The sequence below is a fragment of the Scardinius erythrophthalmus genome (assembly GCF_964197995.2).
Source record: "Scardinius erythrophthalmus genome assembly, chromosome: 5".
NCBI classification, from domain to species: domain Eukaryota; kingdom Metazoa; phylum Chordata; class Actinopteri; order Cypriniformes; family Leuciscidae; genus Scardinius; species Scardinius erythrophthalmus.
This window is the reverse complement of record NC_138225.1, coordinates 36,129,422-36,156,973: the sequence shown is the minus strand read 5'-3', so window position 1 is coordinate 36,156,973 and position 27,552 is coordinate 36,129,422. Positions and strand designations below refer to the sequence as shown.

Sequence of the window (27,552 nt, the reverse complement as noted above, 5' to 3'; positions counted from 1 at the left end):
TACAACCAGGAAGTATGACCATATTAGCCCGGTTCTGTCAACACTGCATTGGCTCCCTATTAAACATCGTATACATTTTTAAATATTTCTGACTACTTACAAAGAACTAAATGGTTTAGCTCCCCAGTACTTAATCGAGCTCTTACCGTATTATAGTCCTTCACATCTACTGCGATTTCAAAATTCTGGCCAGTTGATAATACCTAGAATATCAAAATCTACTGCTGGCGGTAGATCCTTCTCCTATTTAGCACCTAAACTTTGGAACAGTCTTCCTAACATTCTCCGGGAAGCAGACACACTGTCAGTTTAAATCTAGACTTAAAACGCATCTCTTTTACCTGGCATTCATATAGAACATTACATTTCTATCAGTCAAATCAGTTAAATGATTATTAGGCTGCATAGATTAGGTCAGCCGGAACCGGGGACACTTCCTATAACACCTGATGTTCTCGTTACATCATAGGAAGATTGGCATCTAGGCTAATGTTAGTCTTTCTGTTTATTCCGAGGTTTACTGAAGTCAGCCGGATCTGGGCCGTATCTAGATCAGATGGTAGACCTGCGCCTGGACCCATCCACGGCGCATCCCTGTAGTGCCAGCCTCATCAGCCCTGTGAAGGCCTCATCGACATGACAGCCATCGGCACTGATCCTCAGCGAACTCGAATCCATACCGTGATGACTCCGACTTCCAACCAGATGAAACTAGATAATATTCTGAATGTTCTGATCCAATCTGACTTCTGGCCTGTAATGCTGCCTGAATCATAATCATACACTGTTCGCTCGTTGGCCAGAGGAGAACTGGCCTGACTTTTGCCTTGGCTTTTGGCTTGCTTAGTTGGGGACATTTAATATTCAACAATATTGATCTGCCTTACTTAATGTGGACGATGATGCAATTTTCTTCTAGAAACAAACTTTGTTGTATTATTTTTATGTTATCACTGTGAAGCTGCTTTGATACAATCTGTATTGTAAAAAGCACTTTATAAATAAAGGTGACTTGACTTGACAAAGTGTGTGTCTATTTGTGTATGATGGCAATTTTTGTAGATGAATCTTAATCAAAATTACTGCTGTTTTTGACTCCCTAAAACTGCTGAAATGTTTTGAAATCTTGATCAACTTATATAAAAAGTAATTTGCACTGGGGTAATGTTAACTAAAACTATTTAAAAAATCATTACTTGAAATAAAATAAAAATTACCAAAATAATATATATATATATATATATATATATATATATATATATATATATATATATATATATAAGAAAAAAAAGACGAAACAGAAAATCTAAAAAATAAAATAAGTATAAAGTAATAAAGTAACTATAATGATACTAAAATAGCACTCATTAATGTAAATTATTCTATTAATAATTATATGCTTTTAAAACCTATTAAAAATAACCAAACAAAAACAAAAACCCACAGCATTTTCTTTGGAGTATAATATTTATTATTTAATATTCTGAGAGGTACACAACTGTTTTTCTATAAGAAAATCAAATGACATACATTTGATTGTCTTTTGTACTTGAGGTAAGGTAGTATACAATATATGAGGTTTATTGTGTCTTAATGAAACAATATATGAATCAGATACATTTTCAACTATAGTATGTTCAAGTGTCAGGACTCACTCAATGACAAGGGTCAAATTATTTGGGTATGTCAAGTTCTGTTAAATCCATTGTTAATTCAAATCAAATGATACAAAATGAATTATTCGGATACATACATATCAGAGAACCCAATAAAGCTACTGCTGTAACCAATAAATTAACATAAGCCTAGGTCTAGCAATAGTTAAACTGGATAAAAGTAAACAGTAGAGTGTTGGAGCCAGCAGTGGCTTGAGGGTAAGCCTGTTTGGATATACAGTACTAAAATCAGCCATCTTCAGCTGCCAGATAATAAATGTCCAATAAAACCTGATGAATAATAAATACTTTTATGACATGCAATATAATCCTCTGAGCAATAATCAAATAATTTAATATTTCCTTTCGGTATCCCACAAACACAGGACATTGTCATGAAGTACCATTTTGTAATACTGGCAGTAATGCAGTTTTTATGGAGCTAGTTTAACATATAACCAAATACTGATTCAAACTTCCCTTGCTGCAATCCTCAAACAAGCACAATGCAGATGACATGAACAGATGAAAACCTGAGCATTGGAGTCTAGCTAGGAAGCTCGAAGATTACGGCAAGAATGGCAACAGGCCTTGCTGTAATACCAGTGACTGCACAAATTCACCTTCAGAGCCAGCGAGCAGTTGGTGGTGGGACGATCCTGGCAGTTTTCATCTGAGGAAGCATTGAAGCAGTTACAATTCATGTTATTTATGATTTCTTTGAACCTATAGGATTTTTGTTTCTTAGAATATGTAATATTACAGTCATAAGGCAATGTTTTAAAGTGCGTATTTTTATTAAAGTGCCTATTTAAGGATTAGTTCACCACAAAATTTAAATTCTGTAATCATTTATCACCTCTATGTCATTCCAAATCTGCATACAATTATAAACATAATGAATTGCAATAACAAGGAACAAAAACGGCACATTGATGCCATGACACCAATTATATATATATAGTTATATATAGTTATATATAACTTTATATTAAATATATATTTCATATATATTAAAATGTTATATATTAATATATTTTATTATATTTTAAAATGTAATATATTCCTGTAATGTCAAAGCTGTTTTTTTTTTCAGCATCATTACTAAATCATTACTAATGTCTTCAGTGATTCAGTGATCATTCTAATATTCTGATTTGGTGCTCAAGAAAAATATCTTTTTATTATCAAAGTTAAAAACAGTTGCTGCTTAATATTTTTGTGGAAACTGTGATGCATATACTGTATATATTTAACTGGAAAAATAGCAGCATAAAGATTTAGAACAATGTGAGGGTGAGTGAATATTAAAATTTCTTTAAGGCACACCTGGAGGTTCGGTGGGGCAGGGCTGGAGTGCACAGGTCTGTTTGTTAACAGGTTTGGTCAAAGAGTCACATCCACGAACAAGCTCTCTTCCCTGGTAACACTTCACATCTCTCATTCGCACACCAACACCACAAGTCTTGGTGCACTGAGAAACAATTGAGTACAAGCAAGAGAAAAAAACTGAATTACACTTGAACTTGGGAGCCTTAACTGGAAAAGAGAGATTTGAAGAGAAAATTGGTATTTTAAAAACTAGTAAACGTCTTGGTTAGTACTGTAACCCTGGTTCCCTGAAAATGGACCAAGATGCTGCATCAGAATGTTGATGACGCTATGGGACCGCTTCAGCATGGTTGTTTCTGAAGCACTTGTGGAATCACTCCAATCTCACTGGCGAAATATCATCCCATGACGCATGATGGCGTACCGCGGAAACTATAAAGGATACCCAGACCAAACATTGTCAGCTTTTGATTAGCTGAAGTTAGTCGCTCACAGCTATGGTGGAAGTATGGCAAGATGACACTATGTCTCATTCCCTTCTCAGGGAACCAGTTACAGTTGTAATCGAGACATTCCCTTTTGAGTGAAATCAATTCTACATCAGAATGTTGACGCTATGGGAACATTCATACCCACTATACCATAGTGACAAATGCCTGTCCAAGAGTGAATCATGGTAAGCACAAGCTTAGGACATAAGCATCTGAGATCCTGGCGTGGAATCCAAATCCAGGCTGTAGAATCTGATAAATGTGGAGAGGACCAGCCTGCGTCTCAACTGAAAAAATGCTGCACTGCCAAAGCGATCTCAAGTGCCCACAGCTAGCGTTTTTCAGCAGAGCACCTTTCGTCCTTAACTAGATAAAAATTCTTTGGTGGACACACGGCCTTAGAGGCCTTTGGTTGAATGGGCTGGGGGGGGGGGGGGCTAGAGAAATGACATTCTGCTTCTGTTGTTGCCTGAGAAAGTCCTGGGGTTCTGAACTGGCCTGTCCATAGCAGCAGCCTCCAGGACCTGGATTCGGCGAAAGATAAACCTTTGAAATGTTTCTTTGCCTGTTTCTTTACCTCGTGAAACTGACAGTGTTTACTGCGTAGTCTAAGAGGCCAGGAGGGGAAAGTGGGGCATCCAACAGAAAGGTCCTTTTCTATATAACAGACAACCACAAATGTCTCTCCGTAGCCACCATAGCGGCCATATATGGATATGTTGATGGCATGGGCCATTTCCTTGGTGGCCCAGAGAAACAAATCTGTAGTCCGGTGTAACTCTTTCACAGCGTCTGGGCCCATATCCTCACCTCCATCCAGATCCCTAAGCAGGTCAGTCTGGTATGCAGTATCACCATTATGTGAAGACATGCTCCAGCCTGACTTACAGCCATGTAAGCTTCGCCCAGCAAAGATAATGTCTTTCTACAGGGCTTGGTGGGCAATGTTGGGGCCTTAAGGGCGTTTTCACACCTGGCTAGAGCTTCTGTTTCGTAACCTGGTGCATTTTCTCCCTTTCTTCAGTTCATTTAGGCATATATGAACATGCCAATCGCGCTCGGATCCGCACCGGAACGATTACTCTGAGATTGCCTGAACGAGGTGGTCTAGGCCCGATTAAAAATTAATTCTGGAGCAGTTTGGTTGAGATGAGAAGTAATCCGACCCAACAGACTAACAAACCTAGCGATACCATAATTCATAACGGGAAATGTGCTATATAAAAAGCAGCAGTGTCTGATTCTGTGATTCATCTTAAATAAAATGTAATATAATTTATGTATATAAATTATCAGTCAGAGCGGGAATCAAGGCTACATTCGTCTAAGTTTTTGTGGGTGTCACGACAACTACAGATAAAGCCACAATAAGCTTGCAGAGCGAACTTGTCAATCCATCTTGATGGATGATGTAGAGGAACATAAACAGGTGAACTCTAGCCAATAAGAGGACAATTTTACTCACATGTGACTTGCATAACCACATTTTGGTAAGCTTTGAAACGCTGCCATGTGAAAACAAACCGAACCAAGTAGAAACTGCAACATTGTAACAAATTAAGTCCCTGTTGCGGAACAAAGCATTCAATCTACATATAGGAAAATGCCCTAAGGGACGATACAGACTCAGGGAAGAGATAGCTTGCAAGTGTTTCTTCAGATAGACAGAGACATTATGACACAGAGAGTTTACTGAAGCACAGAAGCTGTCAACATTTCACAAATGAGATTGGAATGATTCCACAGGTGCTTCAGACACTATCACGCAGAAGCGTTCCCATAGCGCCAATATTCTAACGCAGTGCTGAGTTCCCTCGAAAGGTAACTCACTTAGCTTACTGCAAATGCCTACATGGCCAGCTGTTGTACTTTCTAGCAATCTGATACTAGTTGTATTTTTTATTATTTCAATCTATTTCAATACATTTTTAAATGTTTCACCTCAGACCATGGTGTTGTGTACCACTTGAAGCAAGGCCTTTCAAAGCAGGTGTCCTCATCTACTGGTTGCTTACTGCTGTCACATTCCTCATCACCATGGATCTGGACCTTTCCACCTGTGATGCCGACACACTGCACCGTCCTTCTCTTCACACCGCGTCCGCATGTTGTGTTGCACTGGAAGGCAGAAGACAATGATTACTGAAGAAATATTAACATCTCGTTATTTTCCACAACATACGCATAATCCTCACCCTCTCCCAGTCTTGAGCCAGCCAATGTGGAGGGCATTCATTGTCTCCACAGGGGTGAATGGCCAGAGGTTTGTTTTCAGGTGAGCACTGAGACTCAGGTACCACTCGTCCCTCTGGTGTTTTGCAGTACACATGACGCACTGTTTTTCCATGCCCACAGATGCCTGAACACTAAGTAGAAATGGAAAAAAAAATTTAATGTCTTGCAATTACACCTAATCAAATCACATTTAAAGGGATAGTTCACCCAAAAATGACATTTATGTCATCATTTACTCACCCTCATTTCATTCCAATCATTTTATTAGGTGTATAAAAATATCTTATATAAAAAATATATGTTTTCTTCTTTTTTGCCAATACAATGGAAGTAAAATTGGTTCCAATGTTGTTTGCTTTCTAGCATTCTTCAAATTATATTCCTTTGAAGTTCAGCACGGGGAAAAAAGTGGGTTTGGAATGACATGAGGGTGACTAAATGGGTGGACTATCTAATTTTTGGGTGAACTATCCCATTAAGTTATAAGGAGCAGGATTATGGACCAATGAGATTCTATTGTATAATGATGCAAATGGTGTGAGCTTCATTTGCATCACTCTTCAATTGCATAACTAACAAAACATAGTTGGGTCAAATTCTAAAGCAGTCAAAGTCTAGGTTACTGATGTAACCCCCGATCCCTGGAGCAGGGAATGTCGGTCTGATGTCATGGGTTTTGCCTGGGAGCCCAATCCCCTCCAAGTGGTAGCTAAACGAGCCAATGGATATTGGCCAGTGTGATTTGCATGCCGATTCACACCCACCTGGAAATACGGGTGTAAACATGACGTTCCCATTCAGTCAGTCACGTTCAACGTTACGACATTACGTCGGACTGACGTCATGGAAAGGGCCACAGCCACTGAACTGTGTTACAAGTGTTGGAGATGCAGATGCTGGCACGTGCCCTTTTAGCAACTGCCCTAACAATGTCATAACCTACCCAGCACCCCAAGTAATCCCGAGGAGTAGACCTCCATTCCAAACGGACAATAGACATATGGGATTACCAAAGGGGAATCACAGCATATGGGCATCTAGCCCAAAAACAAGGGCTGACCGGCCGGGCATGCACACGAGTACTGAGCCTGGCGTCAGACTGCTGAAGGATGCTGGAGGAACTCGATTCAGGGTTTGCCGAGTGGGGAACTCACCTGAAGAGCAAGTAGGCACTCGTATCCCCCTGTAAAAGGGGAATGGCGCTGCAAGCAAAACAGCGAGCCAGCCTTCCTACACATTACCAGCTTGTACCCAACACACTGAAAGAAAGTGGCTCCACTCTGAGATTGTAAAAACTCGCAAATGTGTTAGGTGTTACCCAGCCCGCAGCTCTGCAGTAGTCTGCCAGAGAGGCACTGTGCACCAACGCCCAAGAGGAGACAACAAACCAAGTGAAGTGAGCCCTCACTCCAAAGGGGCACCGCTCACCTTGGGACTGATACACCAAGGTGATGGCATCCACTATCCAGTGGGCCAACCTCTGTTTGGAGACAGCCTTTTCCTTCTGTTGGCTGCTCTGAGCTTCTGAAGCTCTGTGTGCGGTCCACATAAACACACAATATGCGAACAGGACACAGCAACACGAGGGCTGGGTCTGCCTCCTCCGGGGTGCCAGTGTAGTCAAGGTCCCGTCCAGGAGCCCGAGGCTGCACTCCCGTTGCACACAGCGCCACAACCCGTTCTGGAGGCATCTTTGTAACAACAAATTGCCTGGACACTTGTTGTAGGGGCACTCTGTTTGGCAACAGCTCGGCTGCACCTAGTATACCGTGACACATGCCAATGTTCACTTCAAGAGCTTAGTTGTCTGGATGGGCTGCATCGCCTTCCTGCAGGAGGCTCGGGGTGGACGGAATGCCTCCGGTCTTCCCGGAGCCGGTGCAGCCAGAGGGGGACGCCCTCGGCGATGATCAGGCTGGGTGCCAGCCCGCAGTGGCTTGGTGGCAGTGTCACGTCGGGGCAGGATGTGCTTTATGGCCTCAGTCTGCTTCTAGACTACCGAGAGCTGCTGGGCAAAGTCCTCGACAGTGTCGCCAAAGAGGCCAAGATGGGGGTCGTCAAGAAAGCAGTCTTTATTGGTCAGGTCCAACCAGAGATGGCATTCCTGGACCATCAGAGCGGACATCGTCTGGCTGAGGGCCCGTGGCGTGACTTTCGGTGCCCAGAGGGCGAGGTCAGTGGCTGTGAGTGTGCACAGTTCCGGCAACAACCCCAGTCCAGGGCTGCTGTCGTCTTACATGCCTTGGACAGGAGGCGCGGATGATTCCGTCAGGTGGCGGCATTTTAAGGGAACGAGTGCACCACAATTGCACGCTCCACCTGTTGAATGTCCACGTAACCCTTGGCGGCCTCGCCATCGAGGGCAGTGAGAATGGAGGAGGCAGAAGAGCAGCTTTGCGCAGTAAAAGGTGCAGTCAAAATTCTGAACCTCCTCATGGCACCTCCGGGAAGAAAGGCACTAGAGTGGTTGTGGCGGTCCGGGAAAGCATGGCCATCAACAAACACATGGACAGAAAGACATCTTGAAAAAGACGCTGACTGCCTGTGCTTGCTTTGCACTTCACTGGGCTTCTCTCTCGTGCACAGCAAGCTGGATACGAGACACAGCTGGATGTGCCTTCACACCGGCAGAGAGATCCCACAAAGAAAATAAATTAAAATGGCTGTTTCCTAAGGTAAGATCTCCAATTAGCAATTAGAATTGCTGTTTGCTATTTTTCTGTTTTCAGAAATATACTCTTTTTCTTGGAGTTAGACTGGAATGAGCGATTGCTGTACAAATGCTCGGCTTCAAAGCAAAATATGAATGAAGTAATGCCAGTCATATTTATACCCGTATGTCCGGTTGGTTGTGGCATGCAAATCTCACTGGCCAATGTTCAATGGCTTGTTTAGTTACCACTTGGAGGTGATTGGGCTCCCAGGTGAGATGCCATGATGTCAGTCCGACGTAACGTCGAAAGTGACTGACTGAAAGGGAACGGAAACTACAACAAATCAATTTTTTTTTGTTTTCATTTACCCCAAAAGCAAAAGAAAAAAAAACACAATAGCTATGACTTTCCAAAAGAGTACAAAAAGAATATTGAGAGATGGTCAGAAGAGAGAAAGATGTCAAATTTGTTGTCACTCCCTTGGCCGATGTATTAGAAACACTCAGTTTTAACATACATTCATTGACACAGCTGTCTGTAATGAGTTCATCATCATGTCTATTTAAGTTCCTCCTCAATTATCAGTCTTTGTCCAGTATTGTTCGTGAGTTACAGTACACGCTGTTTCATTTGTGTTCGCTCCCTTCTGGATTATCTATGTGCTGTGTTTAATAAACCTCATTGTTTATTAGAATTACTGGTAACACTTTATTTTACGGTGTCCTTGTTATGTTACATGTATTTACCATAGTAATAACAGTAAATTATGCATAATTGCATGCAACTAACCCTCAGCCAAACCCTAATCCTACCCTAACCCTATAGTAAGTACATATAGTTGCTTAATATTTCTCAGTACTTAAATATATAATTACACTGTAACAATGACACCTTAAAATTAAGTGTAACTGAATTACTTTCATCTTCCTTGGACTAAACGTTACAAAAATTATTTTACAATATTTTTTTTACAGTCAAGCATAATGTGTGTGCATTTTAAAATCTTCACAATGTCTCACCGGTCCCCACTCAGACACTGTCCACTGGCGCTCACATGGAGGGCCGGTGCAGTTTTTGGTAGATGCTGGGAGAGTTGTCTCATCACATGCGTGAATCTCATCTGAACATCTGACCTCTCGAGTAACCAGACTCTTGCGACCACATTTAGCTGGGCACTGCACAACAAACAAAGCAAGGTTCTCTTTGGTATGCTACATAACATTGACACTGTCCAACCATTTCAGTTTTCAGTTTGCTATTCATATAAATTGATATTGTTTAAATGATTTTTTAGTAATTTTTTACTGGCCAAGACAAAAATACTGATTTAGAATATATTTATTTACTTACAGTGTATGGCGGTTATAATGGAGGATTATGTAAAAGAGCTCTTAACCTACCTCAGACCACTCAGCTACTTCCCACTGAGGGCCACAAGTAGGGCTTTTACAGGCCCGGCGCTCTGGGGGGAGCTCTAGCTGTGCCTCTGTACAGAGGTCACTGTACACTGAGCTGTCTAGGCCGGGAGCCAGCATCTTCCAGCAACGCACGAGGCGAAACTGGAAACCTTCTCCACAGGTCCGAGAACACTCACTCCAGCTGCTTGCCTCCCATCTAGACATAAAGTGCACACCAAGAATTTTGTGTCAAGAAACACTTTTCATGGGATATAATCAAATTGGAATTGGAATTGGAATGACATAAGGGTGAGTAAATTATAGAATTTAGCCGCGCACATGACATGCGAGGGAAAAACACAAGATATTGTGACCATGAATTCAAAAAAATTTTCTCACGACTTATTAATTTGTTCCCTCTTTTTAGGTAAATGGGTGTCACTTTGTACTAATTTGTTCCCTCATTTTAGTTCAATTATGGCCAGAATTTACTAAATTAAACACTAAATTAAGGACAAATGAATACATTTGTAGAAAAGATTTACCTAAAAACTAATTAATCAAATATGGCCACAATTTAACTAAAACGAGGGAACAAATTAATGAAACCATGGATTAACAAGTGATTTTCCACCCAAAAATGTAAATTCTGTCCTCATTCACACATCATCATGTTGTTCCAAACCCATAAGACTAAGAAATTAAGATATTTTTAATGAAACCTGAGAGGTTTCTGTCCATTCTTTGAAAGTTTAGGTCACCAAAACTTACCAGATCCAAAAAGATCTTAAATCGCATCATAAAATGAATCAAAATATATAATCCATTCTATATAAAAACACATACAAAGAGCGCATCACATATGGCAAACATAGGTGCATCACTCTGGAACAAAACTCATTGATTCTTGGGCATCACACATGCACGTTTGAGCTTCCGTGTTTACCATATGTGATGCACTTTATGTATGTGTCGATCATTGCTTAGATGTAAACTAATCTGTTCACCAAATAAAGCGATTGAATCTCTTCACAAAACTTGAATTAAACAGCTTGATTTATATGGATTCATTTTACGATGCCTTTATGACCTTTTTGAAACCTCTCAGGTTTCATTAAATCTTAATTTGTGTTTCGTAGATTAACCAAAGGCTTATGGGTTTGGAACGCCACAAGGGTTAGCCTAGTGAATGATGACAGAATTTTCATTTTTAGTTTAACTATCCCTTTCATCTGTGGCCACAATACCTATATATTGTTTTTTATGCATGTCATGTGCAGTGCTCCATACTTTTCCCCTGAATTTCTATGACAATTGAGCACGCGCACCTGGGCTGGCATTCTCTGCCAATGCAAAAATCATGAACTGGCTCTGGTCGAGTCAAAGCATCACAATACACATCATCCACCTCAATGCCATCATACCGCACACACATGGCAAGTGATTTCGACACACCTATTCGAGATAGGACATTGTATAAAACAAACCTCCCAACATAAACAAACATGGTTATCAGCAATACTTATGTGTGGATGTTTGTGGCCACCGAGACTAAGTTATAATGTCTTAATTACCTATCGAGCATGTCATACTGCAGGGCTCCTGTGAGGACAACTTCCACCGGTACATGTCAGCAGCGCTCATTTTGTTCTTCTGAAGGAGCCTTTGGTTATTTCTGCGGTAAAGAAAAAAGCATCTCAGACTAGGCCACGGTTCAGCCACCTGCACTGTATTTTAGGCAGAGCATTCACGTTTGTTGATGCCGAGACACCAACTGACACTCCAGTCATAAAACCACTAACATTTGTACCATTCCTGGTCACACTAATTACCTTAATGTCAAGGACGGAAAACAGCGCATTCTCTCAACTAGACAGAAGCCAATAAAATTTGTTCCTCTTGATAAATTCCTGGGATTTATCTGATGCGACAAGCGTAGTCTGTACCCGAGTGATCTATGGCAATTTTTTCCACAAATAACAAAACATCTTGAATTATGTTCCTCAGAAAGTCCATCATCCTTACATTCGGCCTTCTTTTCTTCTCTCCACCTGGAATCTTTCTCTTCTCCTTCGGTTACAAGTAAGGGCATTTCATGAGATGTTCTTTATGATCTCTGGCAGAGGGGCTGGTAAAGCAGTGTTTGGACACGGCGGAGGGAACCCAGCATGAATTATAAATATGATGGAATGCAATCCCGCCAGCCTCTGCTTGGCCGTCTCCCCTCGGCACTCTGAATGTCTCCAAGAACGTTAACAAAAAAACCAAGCCAGAGCTTGAGTCTGCTGCACATTCCATTCTCCCTTGAGGAGGGCTGTCCCACACATGCGCATCCAGCACAGCTTTGGCATGCCAGTGTGGAGGGCTAGGACCTTATATTTAAAAATGCCAAAAGAGGCAACTGATAAAGATACCTGCTTCTTCATTGTATGGAAGATCTTGGCATGATCTTGAGATTGCTAAAATCATGTTCGAACAGCAAATAATGAGCAGATTTAAGATTGTGATTTAGCTTTTGTCAGTTTTGCACAATGTAGAATTTGAACAGTAAATTCAAGTTATGCCATTCACTTGACAAACCAGCAAGTTGGCTTTTCTGACTTTAAACCTCATGAAGTCAGAATTGGAGTTTTGACTCATCCTGCACTACACAGACTTTTGTCAAATGCCAATCAAATGCCTTCGAGAATGAGGATGCCCCATCCCATCAACACAACGACTAGCAAGTATCAAATCATCCTTCATGTCTGTTATGTAACGAAAAACTATTGGCTATTAAAATAAATAAATATTATAATAATTATTAGAATTATTAAAATATGAATAAAAAATAAATATGATAAAGTATACAACTGTTCAAATGTTATTATAAATGTTATTATTTGAAAGAAAGGTATACCAAATAATTAATATCAAAGTAAAGACATTTTTGATGAACAAAAGATTTCTTTCAAATAAATGATTTTTCTAAACTTTATATTATGAAAAATACACCATGGTTTCTAGAAAAATATTAAGCAAAATAACTGTTTTCAGCTTTGATAATAATAAAAAATGTTTCTTGAGTATCAAATCAGCTTATTAGAATGATTACTGAAGGATCATGTGACACGGAAGACTGAAGTAATGGCTGCTGAAAATTCAGCTTTGCCATTACAGGAATAAATTACATTTTAAAATATATTAAAATAAGTGTTTACTGTATTATTGACCAAATAAATGCAACCTTGATGAGCATAAGACACTTTCAAAAACATGAAAAAAATCTTACACTTATAGTGTACATTATCATATTTACCTGGTGCGATTGCTGCGATTGCGTAAAATGGTAGTAAGAGTTCTGTTTGGGAGTAGGAAGTCACCCGTGTCATTTCGCCGGTGCCCAAGGGTGAACTCAAGCAGTGAGTCATTAAGACCCGCTTGCTCAAGACTGCTGTAGTCTAACTCCAGTGGGCCTGCTTCAGAGGACAAACCATCTCTGTGAGTAAGAAGCTGATTGGTTGAGATGTTTGCAAGAACACCGTCTGAGCCAACTCGTTCTCCCAGCAGCACTCTCCAGATGAGGTTTTCAGAGTTTGCCATGTCCTCTGCAGGTCTGCTGATTGGTACAACACCAGGGACTCCTACTCCACTAGGCCAGCTGCAGTTCCCCTCTTTTAAAACAAGAAGAAAGATAGATTCATTAAGGAAAGGATGGATTCGTTTGAAAAAAAGCTAAATTAATTATGCTTTAGGGCACAACCTGTTATGGTAGGACTAAAAAAAATGTATCCAAAAAACTTGGTCAGTACCAACCCAAAACGCAAGTCTGGGTTTTAAACGGATCATTGCATATCAATGCATTCAGTAACAACTCATTTGAGAGGATCATTGCCAATTTCAACAGATTCAGATTAGGTTTTATAGTTGTGAATGCTCTATACAGAAAGGAAATTCAAAGACTAGTGTGGTATCAAAGACTATAATGCAAGACAGGGGCACAACCTTCATCAGGACACCCCACCTCATTTAAAAAGATCAATTTCAGACCAACAGCAAACACAAATGTCTGAAATTCTCATTTTAGCCAAGGAAAATGCCAGGCCGCTCTGAATTTTTCATCCTCTCTTGCTAATCTTTGTTGCGGGTTATGCATTATAAAGTACTCCATAGGGCCGGCAGAAAGGGGCCTTTTAACTCACTGATGATTGCCCAGTGAACCATGTACTTTTTCTGTCTAGTCTACCCTCCACTTACTTCAGATATAGTGAAAGCATCACTCCTGTGTATAAATCTCAGAGGTGAGGCTGATGGGTCATTTTAAAGATCACAGTAATCTTTATTTGGGGTCCATTGTTTAATTTGTTTAACAGGTCGGTTATGACGGGGGAAGATGCCCCTTCAGGAAACATGCATTTACTGCTAAGTTGTACTTATTTAGAGTATTTAGTGTATTTAGACATGAGCTCAGGATGATGATACATAACGTTTCAGGTTAGGACTTTAACCATGGTTCCCTGAGAATGGAACGAGATTCTGCATGGCAAGAAGCGACGCTATACATGCATCTTAAAGTATGTGTGAAATGTGTGAAGTACGCATCCAATGTCATGCTGGGGTGTCATCACATAGTGTGTGACATCATGACCAGGAAGCTGTAAAGCGCACCCGGACCAAACCATGTCAACTTCTGATTAGCCGAATCAAGTCAATCGCAGGCATGCAGAAAGTGTGGCAGGGCGACGCAGCATCTCGTAACCTGAGACGCTTTCGAGGGAACTCACAATGCATCTGAAGAAGCAACCTTATGGGAACGAGAATGCCCACTCCGCCATACTGACAAGTGCCTGTCAAGTGTGAATTCTGCGAGTACCTCGGACATGAGACACGAGCACCTGGGACCCTGGTGTAAAGTCCAAGTCCAGGTTTTAAAACCGTACAAATGTGTGCGGAGATGACCAGCCTGCCACATCACATACATCTTGTAGCTTTAGAAGCCGGCATACTCCTAGTAGAATGCGCTCTGACAGCCATCGGTGAAGGCTGACCGCACGCCTCATACGCAAGAGAGAAAGCCTCCACCTGCTCATTATCTGTCTAGTCGCTGGAGAACTTTTCTTGGGCGAACCAAAACAGACAAACAGCTGACCGGATTTCCTCCACAGGGCAGCTCTGTGGACATAAGCATTCATTGCTCTGACTGGACACAACAGATTAAACTTCTCATGGTCTGACGTCTGATATGGAGGAGGACAAAAGGCTTCCAACATTATAGATCGTGCAACATTGGTTGGAACCTTAGTCAAGTAACCCGGTCTAGGGTGCAGAAAGGCTTTAACCATGCCGGGAGCAAACTCTAAACTCTAACTTTCTAAGCTGCCAGATAGTCTACTAACAAAGAGAACTAGCCTCTCGAGACTGGTCTCTGGTATATTTCGAGTAGTCAGCTCAGCGCCCTGAAGCAGATGACTGGCAGGGAACAACAGGCTTCTCTAGCAGAAAGGGAGCGGGCCTCTCAATGGCGCAACATCTCAGAGCGAACACTGAGAACTGAAGTCGCTGGAAACTGCTGCACTCCTAAGCACTTGAGGTACTTCCTAAAGCACATGATGGACAGGAGCAGTCCCAGTTCAACCCTAAGGGCCAGAGAATGGCTTCCTCCACGATCTTGACACCTCAGTGTAAAAAATCACAGGCCCCGATGTGGAGGTTGCACTTTGCTTAGCAGAAAGTGCTCATCAAGTTTGCTTTTAGGACGAGCGTCCTGCCTCCCAGCCAGCCAGTCGATGTTTAACTTGGCCACAGCAGGAGTGACAACCTCCAACAGCTCCTCATATGCAGAAGAGTGAGGTGGTGAGTCCTCAAACTCTCCTGCCTCAATGATGAGCACATCCACCTCCTCAGAGCTGGATAGCTGCAGCACCGGGTCTTCACTCGGGGTGGAAGAAACTGCTGAGCGTGCTTCTGACACCTGAGAGAAGGCACTAGATTTAGTGGGTGAGGGTAGAGAAAATGGAGCGCCTTTTCATGAATGAAAAAAAAAATTTAGTTAATGAATTGATTAATAAGACATACATTTGACACAAAAAAAAAATATTTGGGGGGGGGATAACACTTTTTCTAAGCAAGGATTCATTAAAATCATCAAAAGTGACAGTAAAACATTTATAATGTTACAAAACATTTCTGTTTCAAATAAATGCTGTTTTTTTTTTAAACTTTCTATTCATCAAAACATCCAGACAAAAATGTATCATGGTTTCTACAAAAAATATTAAGCAGCGCAACATTTTTCAACATCAATAATAATAATAATAAACATATTAGCAATATTAGCAATTGGATGATTCTGTTTAATTAGCTAATAGGTCATGATGAATACTGAAGATAATAAAATTATCAAATATTCTTATACATTTAAATATATAAAATATAATTACAAAATAAAAACACCATATAATAGTAACAACATGTCACTTTTACTTTTCACTTTAAAATGAACGTTGTCTTTTTCTAAATAAATTAAAATGTCTACAAATCCCTCATTAACTAACAGACATAAAAACATTTAATACAATCTCAAATTTGATTCCTCATTAAGGTACTTTTTGACAGAAATGTATAGACAGCGTAAGTTCATATATTTACCTGTATACTGGACTGGTGTGTTAGCATCCTGCTCACAGTCAATGTTAGCTGTCTTGTACACTTCATTGGTTTCCTGGCCAGACTTTTGTCCTTCCACAGCCCTGGGCCCAGTGGTCTGTACCTGGTTCCCCTCCATCTCAGGAACTGCCTTATCATACATGCTCTCATTAAGATGTAAAACACTCCCAATTTCTACAGAAACCAGACTAGATCCTCCTTGTGGGCCTCTGTAAATGGGGGGCTGGGAGACAGAAGCCATAGAGTCCCTCATCACTGTGTACTCATAGGTAATGTAAGGATTTTGGCCATTTTGGTTCCAGACCTTTAAGGGAACAGACAGAGACATGTCCAACAAATAAGAGACCATTAAGACAAATATGTTACGATAATATACCATTTTTAACTTGCAGGAAACAATATATAAATATTCTGGACTAAAGGCTGTTCTGTTGCACAGAATCATGCAATGTTTGGCAAGTAAAGGGCACTGCGGTTGAAAAATGTCCATAATTGTCCAAAGACATTTCAGAATTTCCCTTTTTGCAATACTGCATCATCCCACATTCATCCCGTAAACCCAGATTAAAGTGAAATAGTTATTCCTCCAGGGACAATGTATCAGAATATTACCATTTACGCAGAGTGAACCATTAGACCTTTGGCCTGCACAAAGTCGAAGCCATTGTTAGCCAGCCAGTGAGATTACCCATGAGCCCTTGGCGGCGAAGGGAGGACCACGGCTACAGTACCAGAACATTGATGGGCTGATCGATGGGCCCTTTAGCCACGATGTACTCGATCCCCGTCTCATACACATCTGTAGGCCGCCGGTATTTGAAAATGGTCCCTGCTGCATGGAAGTTTTGTGGGGTGTCCACTTTATATGCACCATTGAAGAAAAAGTTCCCTGCTTGGTCAGTCACAGCTGGAAAATAACAAGGGTGAACTATAGTGATGGGAGGATTGGGTCATGTTTTGCTTGGTGCCAATTCAACACCACAAACACTAAAAGAAAAAAATTATCTCCTTAAACTTGTATTTCCTTGTAAGTTCGGAAAGGTGCGATTCTGAATGAATTAATAGGGTAATTATCATGAATTTCTCTGCACAGATTTGTGCCTATATGCCATCATGGAAAACCCAGGCTTTCACTTGATATTGTAGATGAAGTAGGAAGTACTTGTCATACTTTGAAAGTCTAGTGCACAGTTGAGCACTCAAGCCATTCAAAGGGCCTGTCCCAATACCAAACGTATTTCCAGTATCTGGCCTAAGTGTTCCAGTGGGTGTGAAGACCGCAAGTGTGTGTAGAACTTTTGATTACCCCATGGGACACATTTATAGTGTTGTAAAAATGCAAGTAAAGTATTTACAGAGCTTTTTTTACACATTTAAATTTTCTATACTTTGCACTTTAAAATAAACCTCAAAAAGTCTCTTCAGTAGTCCCTATGTACCAGACAACATAGGGAAAACATAATTCACACGCTATACCACTCTGAATGATTTACTGTACAGTTGCTCACCCAGGATATCTGCAGACTTCTTCCTCTCTATAATTTGGATGTCCCATGATCCTTCTGGGATTTGAGTTATCAAAGAATAACCTTCAAAGAAAGAGTTCACTTAATTAGGATTCTAGTTCCTTGATGAGTTTACTCAGAACCATTTAATATGAATGCCATTCTACAAAACGTCACGGGTTACGCATGTAACCATGATTCCCTGAAAAGGAAACGAGACGCTGTGTCATATGAAAATACGTTGGGGAACACCTTCGGCGTGCAAGCCTCTGAAGCAAGTGTGCAACTAGTCCAATCTTGATTGGTGTTACGTCAGCCTATGATGTGTGACGGTGTACAAGGAAGCTATAAAGGGAAGCAGGCAATAAAGCAAAGGTAGCTTCTGATAGGATGAAGCAAGCCGCTCACAGGCATGCAGGAAGTATGGTAAAGGAATACAGCGTCTCGTTCCCCTCTCAGGGAACCATGGTTACATGCGTAACTCGAGATGTTCCCTTTCAAGGGAACTCAAGCTGCGTCGTATGATGACACTTTGGGGAACAAAATACCCACTTCGCCATGCTGACAAATGCCTGTCTATGTTTGAAGATGTTCAGGCACAACTCAGGAGATAAGCACTTGCGACCCCGGAGTGACCGGGTGGTCCAAACTGAGGAACCTTATTGAAAGTGCCATATCCCTTGTGGAATGAGCTCTAGCTTGAAGAGGTGAATGCAGACTGCGCACCTCCTAAGTCATAGAAATTGTTTCCACAGTCCACCTGCTTATAGATTGTTTGGTCGCCGAGCAGCCCTACTTAGGGGTCTGAAGCATACCAGTAACTGAAAGGCCTGAAGGACTGTGGACTGGGCCACATTAGTGGGCACTTTGGGTACATAACCCGGCCTAGGGTGAGAACCCTACCTGGACCTAGGGTGACCACCCGTCCCGCGTAGCGCGTGCGCGCACAGCGTTTGAAGCCCAATTCACGCGTCACGCAAATTGAGACCGTGTCACGCATAATCATAATCATAATCTATGCTTGCTCAAAAAAAAGTTGGTCGCTCTATATACTCGAGCCCCAAGCAGACAAACGAACATTACTTGACATTTCAGCATGCTATTGTTGCCACACCCACCCCTCAGTTGAACTGCTGACTAGGTTGTTGTCAACTTTTTCGTTGTTGTCATGACAGCGCACGCACGCGCATACCAGACACACTGGGAAGGAAGGAACTTTTAGATGCGCGCTTTCCAATTCGAATATTTCGAGAAAGAGACTGTCTGAGAGCCAACGCCATCATCAATTAAAAAGAGAAGGGGAAATTAATATTTGTGGCTTAAAAAGGTGTTGAGGGGGATACCGAGAGGGCTTTTTGTGACCTTTGCAAAACGTCCTTCTCAATCGGACATGGAGGGAGGGGAATACGAGGTCAATCGTTCAATTTCTTTTAAATACTTTTTTTTTTAACTGTTCCTGTGGTGTTGAGCAACTACAATTCCGTTAATCCTATACATTTATATTATAATTTATTAATTTATTTAAAGTAAATACATTGTAATGAAAAATAAATAAAATTAAATAGTAAATCTTAAGTGGAAGTACATCTGTCAATTCATTGAATGTTCAAAATATTATGAGTCTTTATTTAGAAAAAAATACACATTAATTGGCCTATTCATGAGCATACATCAAAAGTTACACGTTTAGGAGAATAGGGCATTATTAATACTATGCAAGGTGGTATGTGCTAGAAATGGGTAAACCACTATCAGTGAGTCTGCCAGTGGGGCACCGCCGCGCCAGACAGTGTCCCACATTGTCCCTCAAAAACATACCCCTTGTCCCCCCTTGGGCTTATTAGCAGGTGGTCACCCTACCTGGACCGAACTGGACCGAACATCTGTTGACACAATCTTGCAATGTCCAGATGCTCCCAACACTGGGCCTTGGGAAAGGAACCAAGGTCTTTTTCCACATGATCAAGTAACGAAGGCACCTGCCTATGCTGTGGAAGAATAGACGTGGGAGTAAGCGTCCTTTAGATCTATCGTAAAAAAAAATTAATTTGACTCACGAAAAGAGGATTTGTCAACATCTTGAATCTGAATCTCCACAGAGAATAGATCAAGTCATAGATCTATGATGGGACGCAACCCCCCCCCCATCCTTCTTTGGCACTATAAAATAACGGCTGTAGACCCCGGTGTTTCTCTCTGGGGGAGGAATAAATTTGAAGGCCTTCTTGCCAGAAGAGATTATACCTCCTGTTCCATAACCTGAGCCTGTTCAGAACCTACTACGGTAGGTAGCACCCACTGAAATATATTGGGAAGTCCTTGTCAGGCTTCGAGGAAATTTACTAGAGCAATCAGCCTCTCGAGGCTGACCTCTGGGAGGTTTTGAGTAGTGCATTCGGTGTCCTGAAGTGAATTTACTGCAGGATTTAACCAAATCGATATTCTACAGACCTACTATGGAGGGCAAACCCCTCATGACCGCAACCTCAATGGGAAGGTAATAAGGTTTTGGTTCGATGGAAACCGCCGTGCCCTGAAGCACTATGGGCCCTATTTTAAAGATCTAAGAGTCTCATCTCCCATTCCCTTTAAATGCCAGTTTCGCTCGCGCCATGGCAGATTCGCTATTTACAGTACATGACGGAATTTGATAGTGGAAAGACCAAAGCTGTCTCCAGAGTGCAAACAGAACTGCTCGTGCGCAAGGTAAAAGTGCGCAAGCAGATCATCTACGGGTCCACCCTATCTTGATGTACACAATAATAATCTTTTACATTGTAATCCTTTTATTTTAAATATTTGGCATGTTTGTGTGCTGCTGTGCGTCCCTGTGTGTTTAATAAGCAGAGTGTATGCGCGTTGTGGACACGCCACATAAAAAAAAAAAAAATTGCGCCATTGACTTTAGACCAGGTTTCAATGGCGCAGTCTATTTATGTTGCCTCAAAATAGCAACGCGCCAACAATGTACTAGAACACACCTCGTTTTCAGACCAGCACGCCCATGGGAGCACAAATGGGCGCAAATGCATTTGCCATTTAAACAACGTGGTGCAGGACGTGAAAATGATAACTGCGTCGGACTGAAACTACCAAAAAACACTTGTGTCGCGCTTGGCGCTGCACTGCGCCGGGTGTAAGATAGGGCCCTGTATGTGCCGGGGTTAATGAATCTAAATGAATCTTTCCTGAAGGCTCCGAGGAGGAACAGATGAAACTCGGCTTGCCCACCAGCGAAAATGTTACATGGCAAGGCTTGGTGGGTAATGCAGGGGTTTTCAGGGACAACACAATCTCAGGGGAGAGATATGCAGTTAATGTCTCTTCAGCCTTAGGCATTATCCCATAGCCATTCTCCTTGAGCCCCATGATCACTGAATAATAATAAACTGTGGGTAGACGTGAGGAGAACGGCTTCTTCCAGGACCTCGACACCGCAGTGTGGAGATTTTCTTTTCTTTTCTTGAATGCTTCCTGCTTCTCGGCCGGCCAGTTGATACTAAGCTTCTCCATGCACTAGTTAAAACCTCCACAAGCTCCTCATACTGCGGGGAAAGGGCTGGCGAATCACCCAAATCACCCGCATCAATGCTTAGGACATCCATCTCCTCAGAACTGGATAGTCCCATCAACATCCACTCGCCCAGGGCATAAGAAGCTGCAGAGCAGGCTTCCGGACCCCGAAAACGAGCACTGGAGCTAGAGGTTGAGAGCTGAGAAAGGGCTGAAGTCATCTCAAGGTCTTCCCCTAGCTCCATTTGCGATCCCCACGAGTGAAGCAATCGTGAGACCCGTTCCCGGGGAGCGTGAGCCTGGGTGCTTTCTTTCTTTTCAAACACGACCAGGCAAGGGAAACTGTTCCTCAAGGGAAACTGTTCACAGTATACATAGCCAGCCCCCTCGAGAGCTGACCATGCATGCTCTACTCCCAAGCAACTCACACATTCAGATCATGTGTACGTCAAAGGCATTCCCCAAAGTCTCGTCATACAACGCAACGTGAGTTCCCTTGAAAGGGAACACTGAGCTAACATTACCTAGACTGGAAATCCCACGACGAAAGTTCCCAGTAACACGACTGCAGCTGCTCCCATCTCCCTGACATACACCACACTTATCCAGGGTGTTTGGGGAGAAGAGAACGCCATCACATCCAATGGGCTGCAAAGTTACACATCAGATTATAAATTAAGATCACATGCATGAGAAAAGTAATATAAGGATGTATCCTTATATTAGTGTATAGCCATCTACAGTGTAACTTACTTCACATCTCCCATCTACACACACACCCCTGTAGTTGCTGTATTTGCAAGATGTTCCATCCCGTGCAGGTACCATCAGCTGTCTTTGACCATCAGAGGTTGTGCAGTGCAGGTCACATGGATTACTGGAAATGTGAACGTAGTCATCTACAGGAATATAAACAGGGTTCATTGTTTCAACATAAATGATACCTTCACAGCACAGCTTCATTAATTAAAACAGTTAATACCGGGATAGAGAGGTTTCCAGTGGTAATTTTTTCCACTATAAACTTGAGAGTTGAATGACCAGCACTGCTCTTCTCTGAAGCTCCTTCCTGTAGAAGGACATTCCTGTAATTCACAGAAATACAATCAGTTGAATACAACTGAATACTGCTTTTTGGTTGTACTGCACAATAGGCAAACTTAAAACTGACTAAAATTATGCATTTTCAGTATGCCTCGGGTGGAAGTGGAACATGAGGCTCGCTGTCAAGTTAGGCATCTGGGATGCATTTCTGTTGGTCTGTCTAAATGCACTGTGTATATGTGTGTGAGGAAAGGAAAGACAGATACTGTGAGCTGACCTTTGCGTTGCAGAGATGATACTTTTTTGCATTGCCTGTGCACGTCATGTTGTCTTTACCAGTTGTTGTTTTCTTTCTTTGAAAGAAAGATATATTGTTTTAGTTTAGTAGACACTTAATACACTCTCAAATTTTCACTTTTTTACTGGTGCCTAGTAAACAAAATTAAATGATTTTTGTTTAAGGATTTGAAACAAAACTAAAACCATTTTTTTTCGAGAACATAGTACAAAAGCATTGAATTTTTAGCAGGCTAACTTATGGAAACCCATTTCTCCCACATAATAAAAAATCACGCTTTGGTGAATCTCAATCATGACATAAAAAAGTCTAAATTGTGAGATACTAAGTCATAATTATGAAATAAAAGGTTGAAAGTATGAAACTCTAAGTCATAAATATGAGGAAAAAAAATTAAGACAAAAAAGTAAATTATGACAAATAATTGAATTGAATTTTAATGTCATAATTATGGTTTAGTATCTCATACATTTGACTTTTAATGTCACAATTATGACTATTTATCTCACATTTATGACTTATAATCTCATAATTAGTATCTCATCATTTAAAATGTTTGATTGACTCCCGGCTTTTATGTCATAATTTTGACTTTATCTCATAATAATGACGTCATAATTTTGACTTATGCCATAATTTATATTTTTTATCTCATAGTTTCGACTTTTTATGTCTAACTTTTTATGCTTTACCAAAGCATGGCTTTCTTTTTTTCATTCGTCATAAATGGTCTTCCATTCCAGCTACCATAACTAGCTACAGTAGTTGCTGTATTTCAAAGGTGGGGGAGTGTCAGGGAATTCCTGTGGAAATGTTCTTCACATAAGATGTATCTTGCTGTTAAATCTTACCAGCATTATAAACAGTAGCCTAACTAAATGTTTTTATAATAGATGTCTTCATATTATAAAATGTGATAAGCTGATGTTCATTGACCTTTGTTTTAGACAGTGTCTGTCCTGTGACATGACACCTCCTCCACAGGTACGTGTGCAGGCGGTCCATTTTGTCCATTCTCCCCACCAGTATGTGATCACCTCCAGCCCGTCCTCTAGACTGTTAGAGGCAACACCCTCATCCTTTGGAAAATAAAGAGTTAATTTATTAAAGTGAGTATTGGAGACCAACATCTTTGCTTAGAGAACGCTATAACGTTTCTTATATGTGTAATCTTTGACATAGAGTATTACAAGTAGAAGTAGCACTACAAAAATAGTGAGGTTTATGATAAAAACAAGAAAAAAACTATTTTTCAATGGGGTGAGATAGGTGTGTGTGTATATATATATATCTATATATATATTACAAAAATATGAAAATATTTTTCTGTAGTTTGGTGCTCTGATGTAAACTCGGGTTTTGATTTATCATCATAGTATAAAAACTAATAACTTGTCAACATTACAAACCTGTCCTCTGCTTGAGAGATTTCCCAGAGACAGAGCCAGCGTTACAAGACCAAGCAGCACCAGACTGCTCTCCACATACTGGGCCCTTAACCAGATCCCCATCCTGTAGGACATGAATATTTGGGAAAAAAAGAAACTGAATAGCCTCTCAAAGCATAGGTTTAAATAGTTCTCTACAGATATAAGCACAAAAGAGATTTTCGTTCAGAATGACTATATGTTCTGAGGATATTTGAATGGATGACAGTGAGAGTATCATTTACGGCCCTAGGCAGATAGATAAGACATGACAAAAGTTATATGTGTGTGTGTGGTTCAGGTATTCCCTATGCAGTGGGTACCAAATGAGAGGTACACAATGATAGTAAAACTTTGTGGGGGAAATAATTGAAATTAATTTCTAACTTTGTTCTACTAATTGTATTTGTCCTGTTGTTTGTAATTTGCTTCTTTGTTCTTGTTTTTAATATGAAAAAATGTAATAAAATAACAAAAATAACTATATCGTGCTATGTTTTTATCGTGAAATAAGATTTTTGTCATATTTCCCACCCCTATTTGGGTGAATCAAAGATGCCACGAATAGCTTCTTTTTTTTTTTTTACTCAAAATCCACTTGGCTTAAAAATATTATGAAACGCGCCCTCTCAGTTTCCATGGGCGTCATGTTTTATGTGACCTGAACACATGAAATACAATGAAAGGATGAATGCAATTCTCTGGCTTGTATTTAAGTCCAGGGATGCAAGAACGTATGCACTTCATTTAAGAAGACCATAAAAGTGAGCAAAAATCACCATTCACACAAACTTCTCCAGTTCTCCTCCATCTCATGACTTCTCATCAGACCTGCACCTCCAATTAGGTAGGCTCCTTAAAGTAAGCAAACAGATCATCTCACTCTGTTTGCAGTCTGGCTTTTCCTGGCACTAAATATTGGTGACAGGTGTCTTAAACTACCCACTGGAGCACCTGGAGTTCATTATCCACCCCAGACACAGCTGGAGCCCCGCCAGCTCGCCAAACACTCGTCTCCCACAGACCACGCGACGAGGCTGCGACCGCCGAGACAGACCTTCCTCTTCTGAGTTTCCCAGGCCACGAAAGAGAGTAAACACAGGCTAACCCCCTCCCCTGGGGCCTCTGCTCAAGGGAAGAGGGGTGTTTTTCTTTCCCTGGCAGCAGACAGACAGCAGGGCCATTCCCCATTTGGGGGGGAGGAGGGGGAAGCCCTGTCTGTGAGCTGGAAGCAGACTCATCCTTCTCTGGAAGAGCTTCTGGTCACAGGGACCAGACGCAAGGATTCCTCAGTTCTCTGCAGCCTTCTCACGTCCACCGTCTTCAAGTAGAAAATCAATATTGCAGCTTTCTGTCTAACGGGTGATGGGTACACAGCATGTCAACCATGTAAGTGCTGAGAGACCAGCAGCAAATGTTGTGACACATTTATGCAGATCAAACTAAACTATTGAGAGCAGATAATCAACAAACATTCACATATACATATATGCATTTGGCAGATTTTATCTGAAGGGATTTCAAGCTACGGAATGTATACAATTCCTATTTTTATATTTAATTTATTTATTTTATACATTTTTATTTATTATTTTTAACATGGAAGAAAGCTATTTCCTGTGAATGTGAGAAGGATATATAAGTATAAATTACTAGAAGAATAACAGTTTACTACAGTTATTTGTGCTACATAACAGTTATAAATTCATTCAATATGATAACAAATACACAAAAAAACCCTCAAATAGTGAAAGTGACATTGGAAGACGTCAGTATTTATATTACTATAATATTGTTACAGTGCTCATCTTGCTGCTAGTCAAAGACAAAAACAAGCAAAAAAACATTTTTGTACATTGTAAACTATTTTTTTCTCAGCTGAGAATTTACATAAAAATAATTTAAACTCTACATGAAATTTTATGTTCACATATTTATTTAGTTGGCAAGTAGTTTAGTAAGCAAAATAATATACGGTCAGCTGATCATTATCGCAAATTAGTAAAAAGTTGAAACAGAATGCGTACTTTTGAATACTTACTTATGGAGCCCTACACATGACATTTCTGGAAAAAAAATTATGCTAAAAGTTTGTTCTTTTGTTTTAGTTAAATCATAGCAACCTTGTACTAAGTACTTCACTCGTTTTAATTTAGTTAGATCATGTGGAATAATTCTTAATTCATGGCCATGATATCTCTGTATCTCTCTTTTTAGGGCTTCATCTTTCTCATTCTTTTGCTTTGGATGCTGTCCACCCTTAAGCTGCTCACTAATTTCTTGTGGTTCCCCTCATCCATTCATCATCCATGGTGATTTATTTATGTGAGTAGATAAACTATTATGTGAGTAGAAAATAGATTGACTATTTTCAAGTCTAATATCAAAATCACTTCCCTCTTGCTTTACACATTATCAAAACCACACATTCATTTTCTAGGGATTTTTCAAATGGACATTTCAAAACATGATGGGCTCATCAGAGCTAAATATGTTTAACTTAAGTAGACTTTTCAATAACAAACAGTATAAAAGAGCAAAAGCACCATTTTCATATTTATTGCAGAATATATCATGCAAGGAACATTTCATTTTCTACTTTGGACTTAAAGTAAGCCTCAGCTGTTCTCTGCAGCTGGACAAAAAAAAATTGAGTGCCCCATTACTATCACTTGAGATATATATATATATATATATATATATATATATATATATATATATATATATATATATATATATATATATTATTACCTGACAGACCATTACTTTCACTTTATTCACTTTGGATCAGCAGAGCAGTCAACACTGTTTGTTTGGGTTTGTAGAACAAGTGTCTAGTCTGCTTGGCTTCCCATGCTCTTTTCCCAAAACATTCAGCACTATTCAGTGAAATGGACACACACACAGAGAGAGTCAGTCACATAGTAAATATTTGCCCTTACCTGCAGTCCAGTGGCACTGTTGGAGCTGAGTGCTGCTTGGACAGTGTAGGTGGTGCTGGTGGTGGTGGTTTCTGCTGGTGGTGGTGGTTTCTTATGGTGTGTTCTGAGGATGTGCTTTGTAAAGAGGGTAAGGTGTGCTCCTGCATCCCTCCTCTCCTCCGTCCTCTCCTCCTCCCTCCTCCTTTCTTCCCTTCAGTCCCAGCAGGAAGAGAGTGGCAGAGTTTGGGAACGCCTTCGTAAAAACACTTTCCCGGCTGGTGCCAAGCTCATGGGCTGCCTTCTGCTGTGTGGTGGAGCGGAGCCACACTGCCATAGACTCAGCCAAACTGCTGTCTACTGGTCTCTGCTTGCAGACAGACAGGGAGGAAGTTGTCGTTTCCCACAGAGAAGCGCACCCCCCCCCCCACACACACA

At 40.8% G+C, this 27,552-nt stretch overlaps 1 protein-coding gene across 1 annotated transcript; it reads right to left on the bottom strand.

Annotated features, from left to right (window-relative positions):
• Positions 1-1,557: 1,557 nt before the first annotated feature.
• On the bottom strand, positions 1,558-27,408 carry LOC308690921 (ADAMTS-like protein 2; the record flags this gene model as incomplete). The annotated part of the gene is given in 22 exon segments (XM_081365710.1): positions 1,558-2,328; positions 2,985-3,129; positions 5,420-5,596; positions 5,674-5,844; positions 9,387-9,542; positions 9,768-9,981; positions 11,093-11,219; positions 11,339-11,439; positions 13,063-13,417; positions 16,392-16,713; positions 17,141-17,316; positions 17,918-17,998; positions 21,952-22,075; positions 22,181-22,326; positions 22,410-22,512; positions 22,749-22,824; positions 23,706-23,848; positions 24,179-24,281; positions 27,156-27,229; positions 27,233-27,298; positions 27,300-27,339; positions 27,341-27,408. Coding segments are annotated over 22 exon segments (3,090 nt in total). The 3' UTR covers positions 1,558-2,206.
• Between the last annotated feature and the right edge of the window lie 144 nt (positions 27,409-27,552).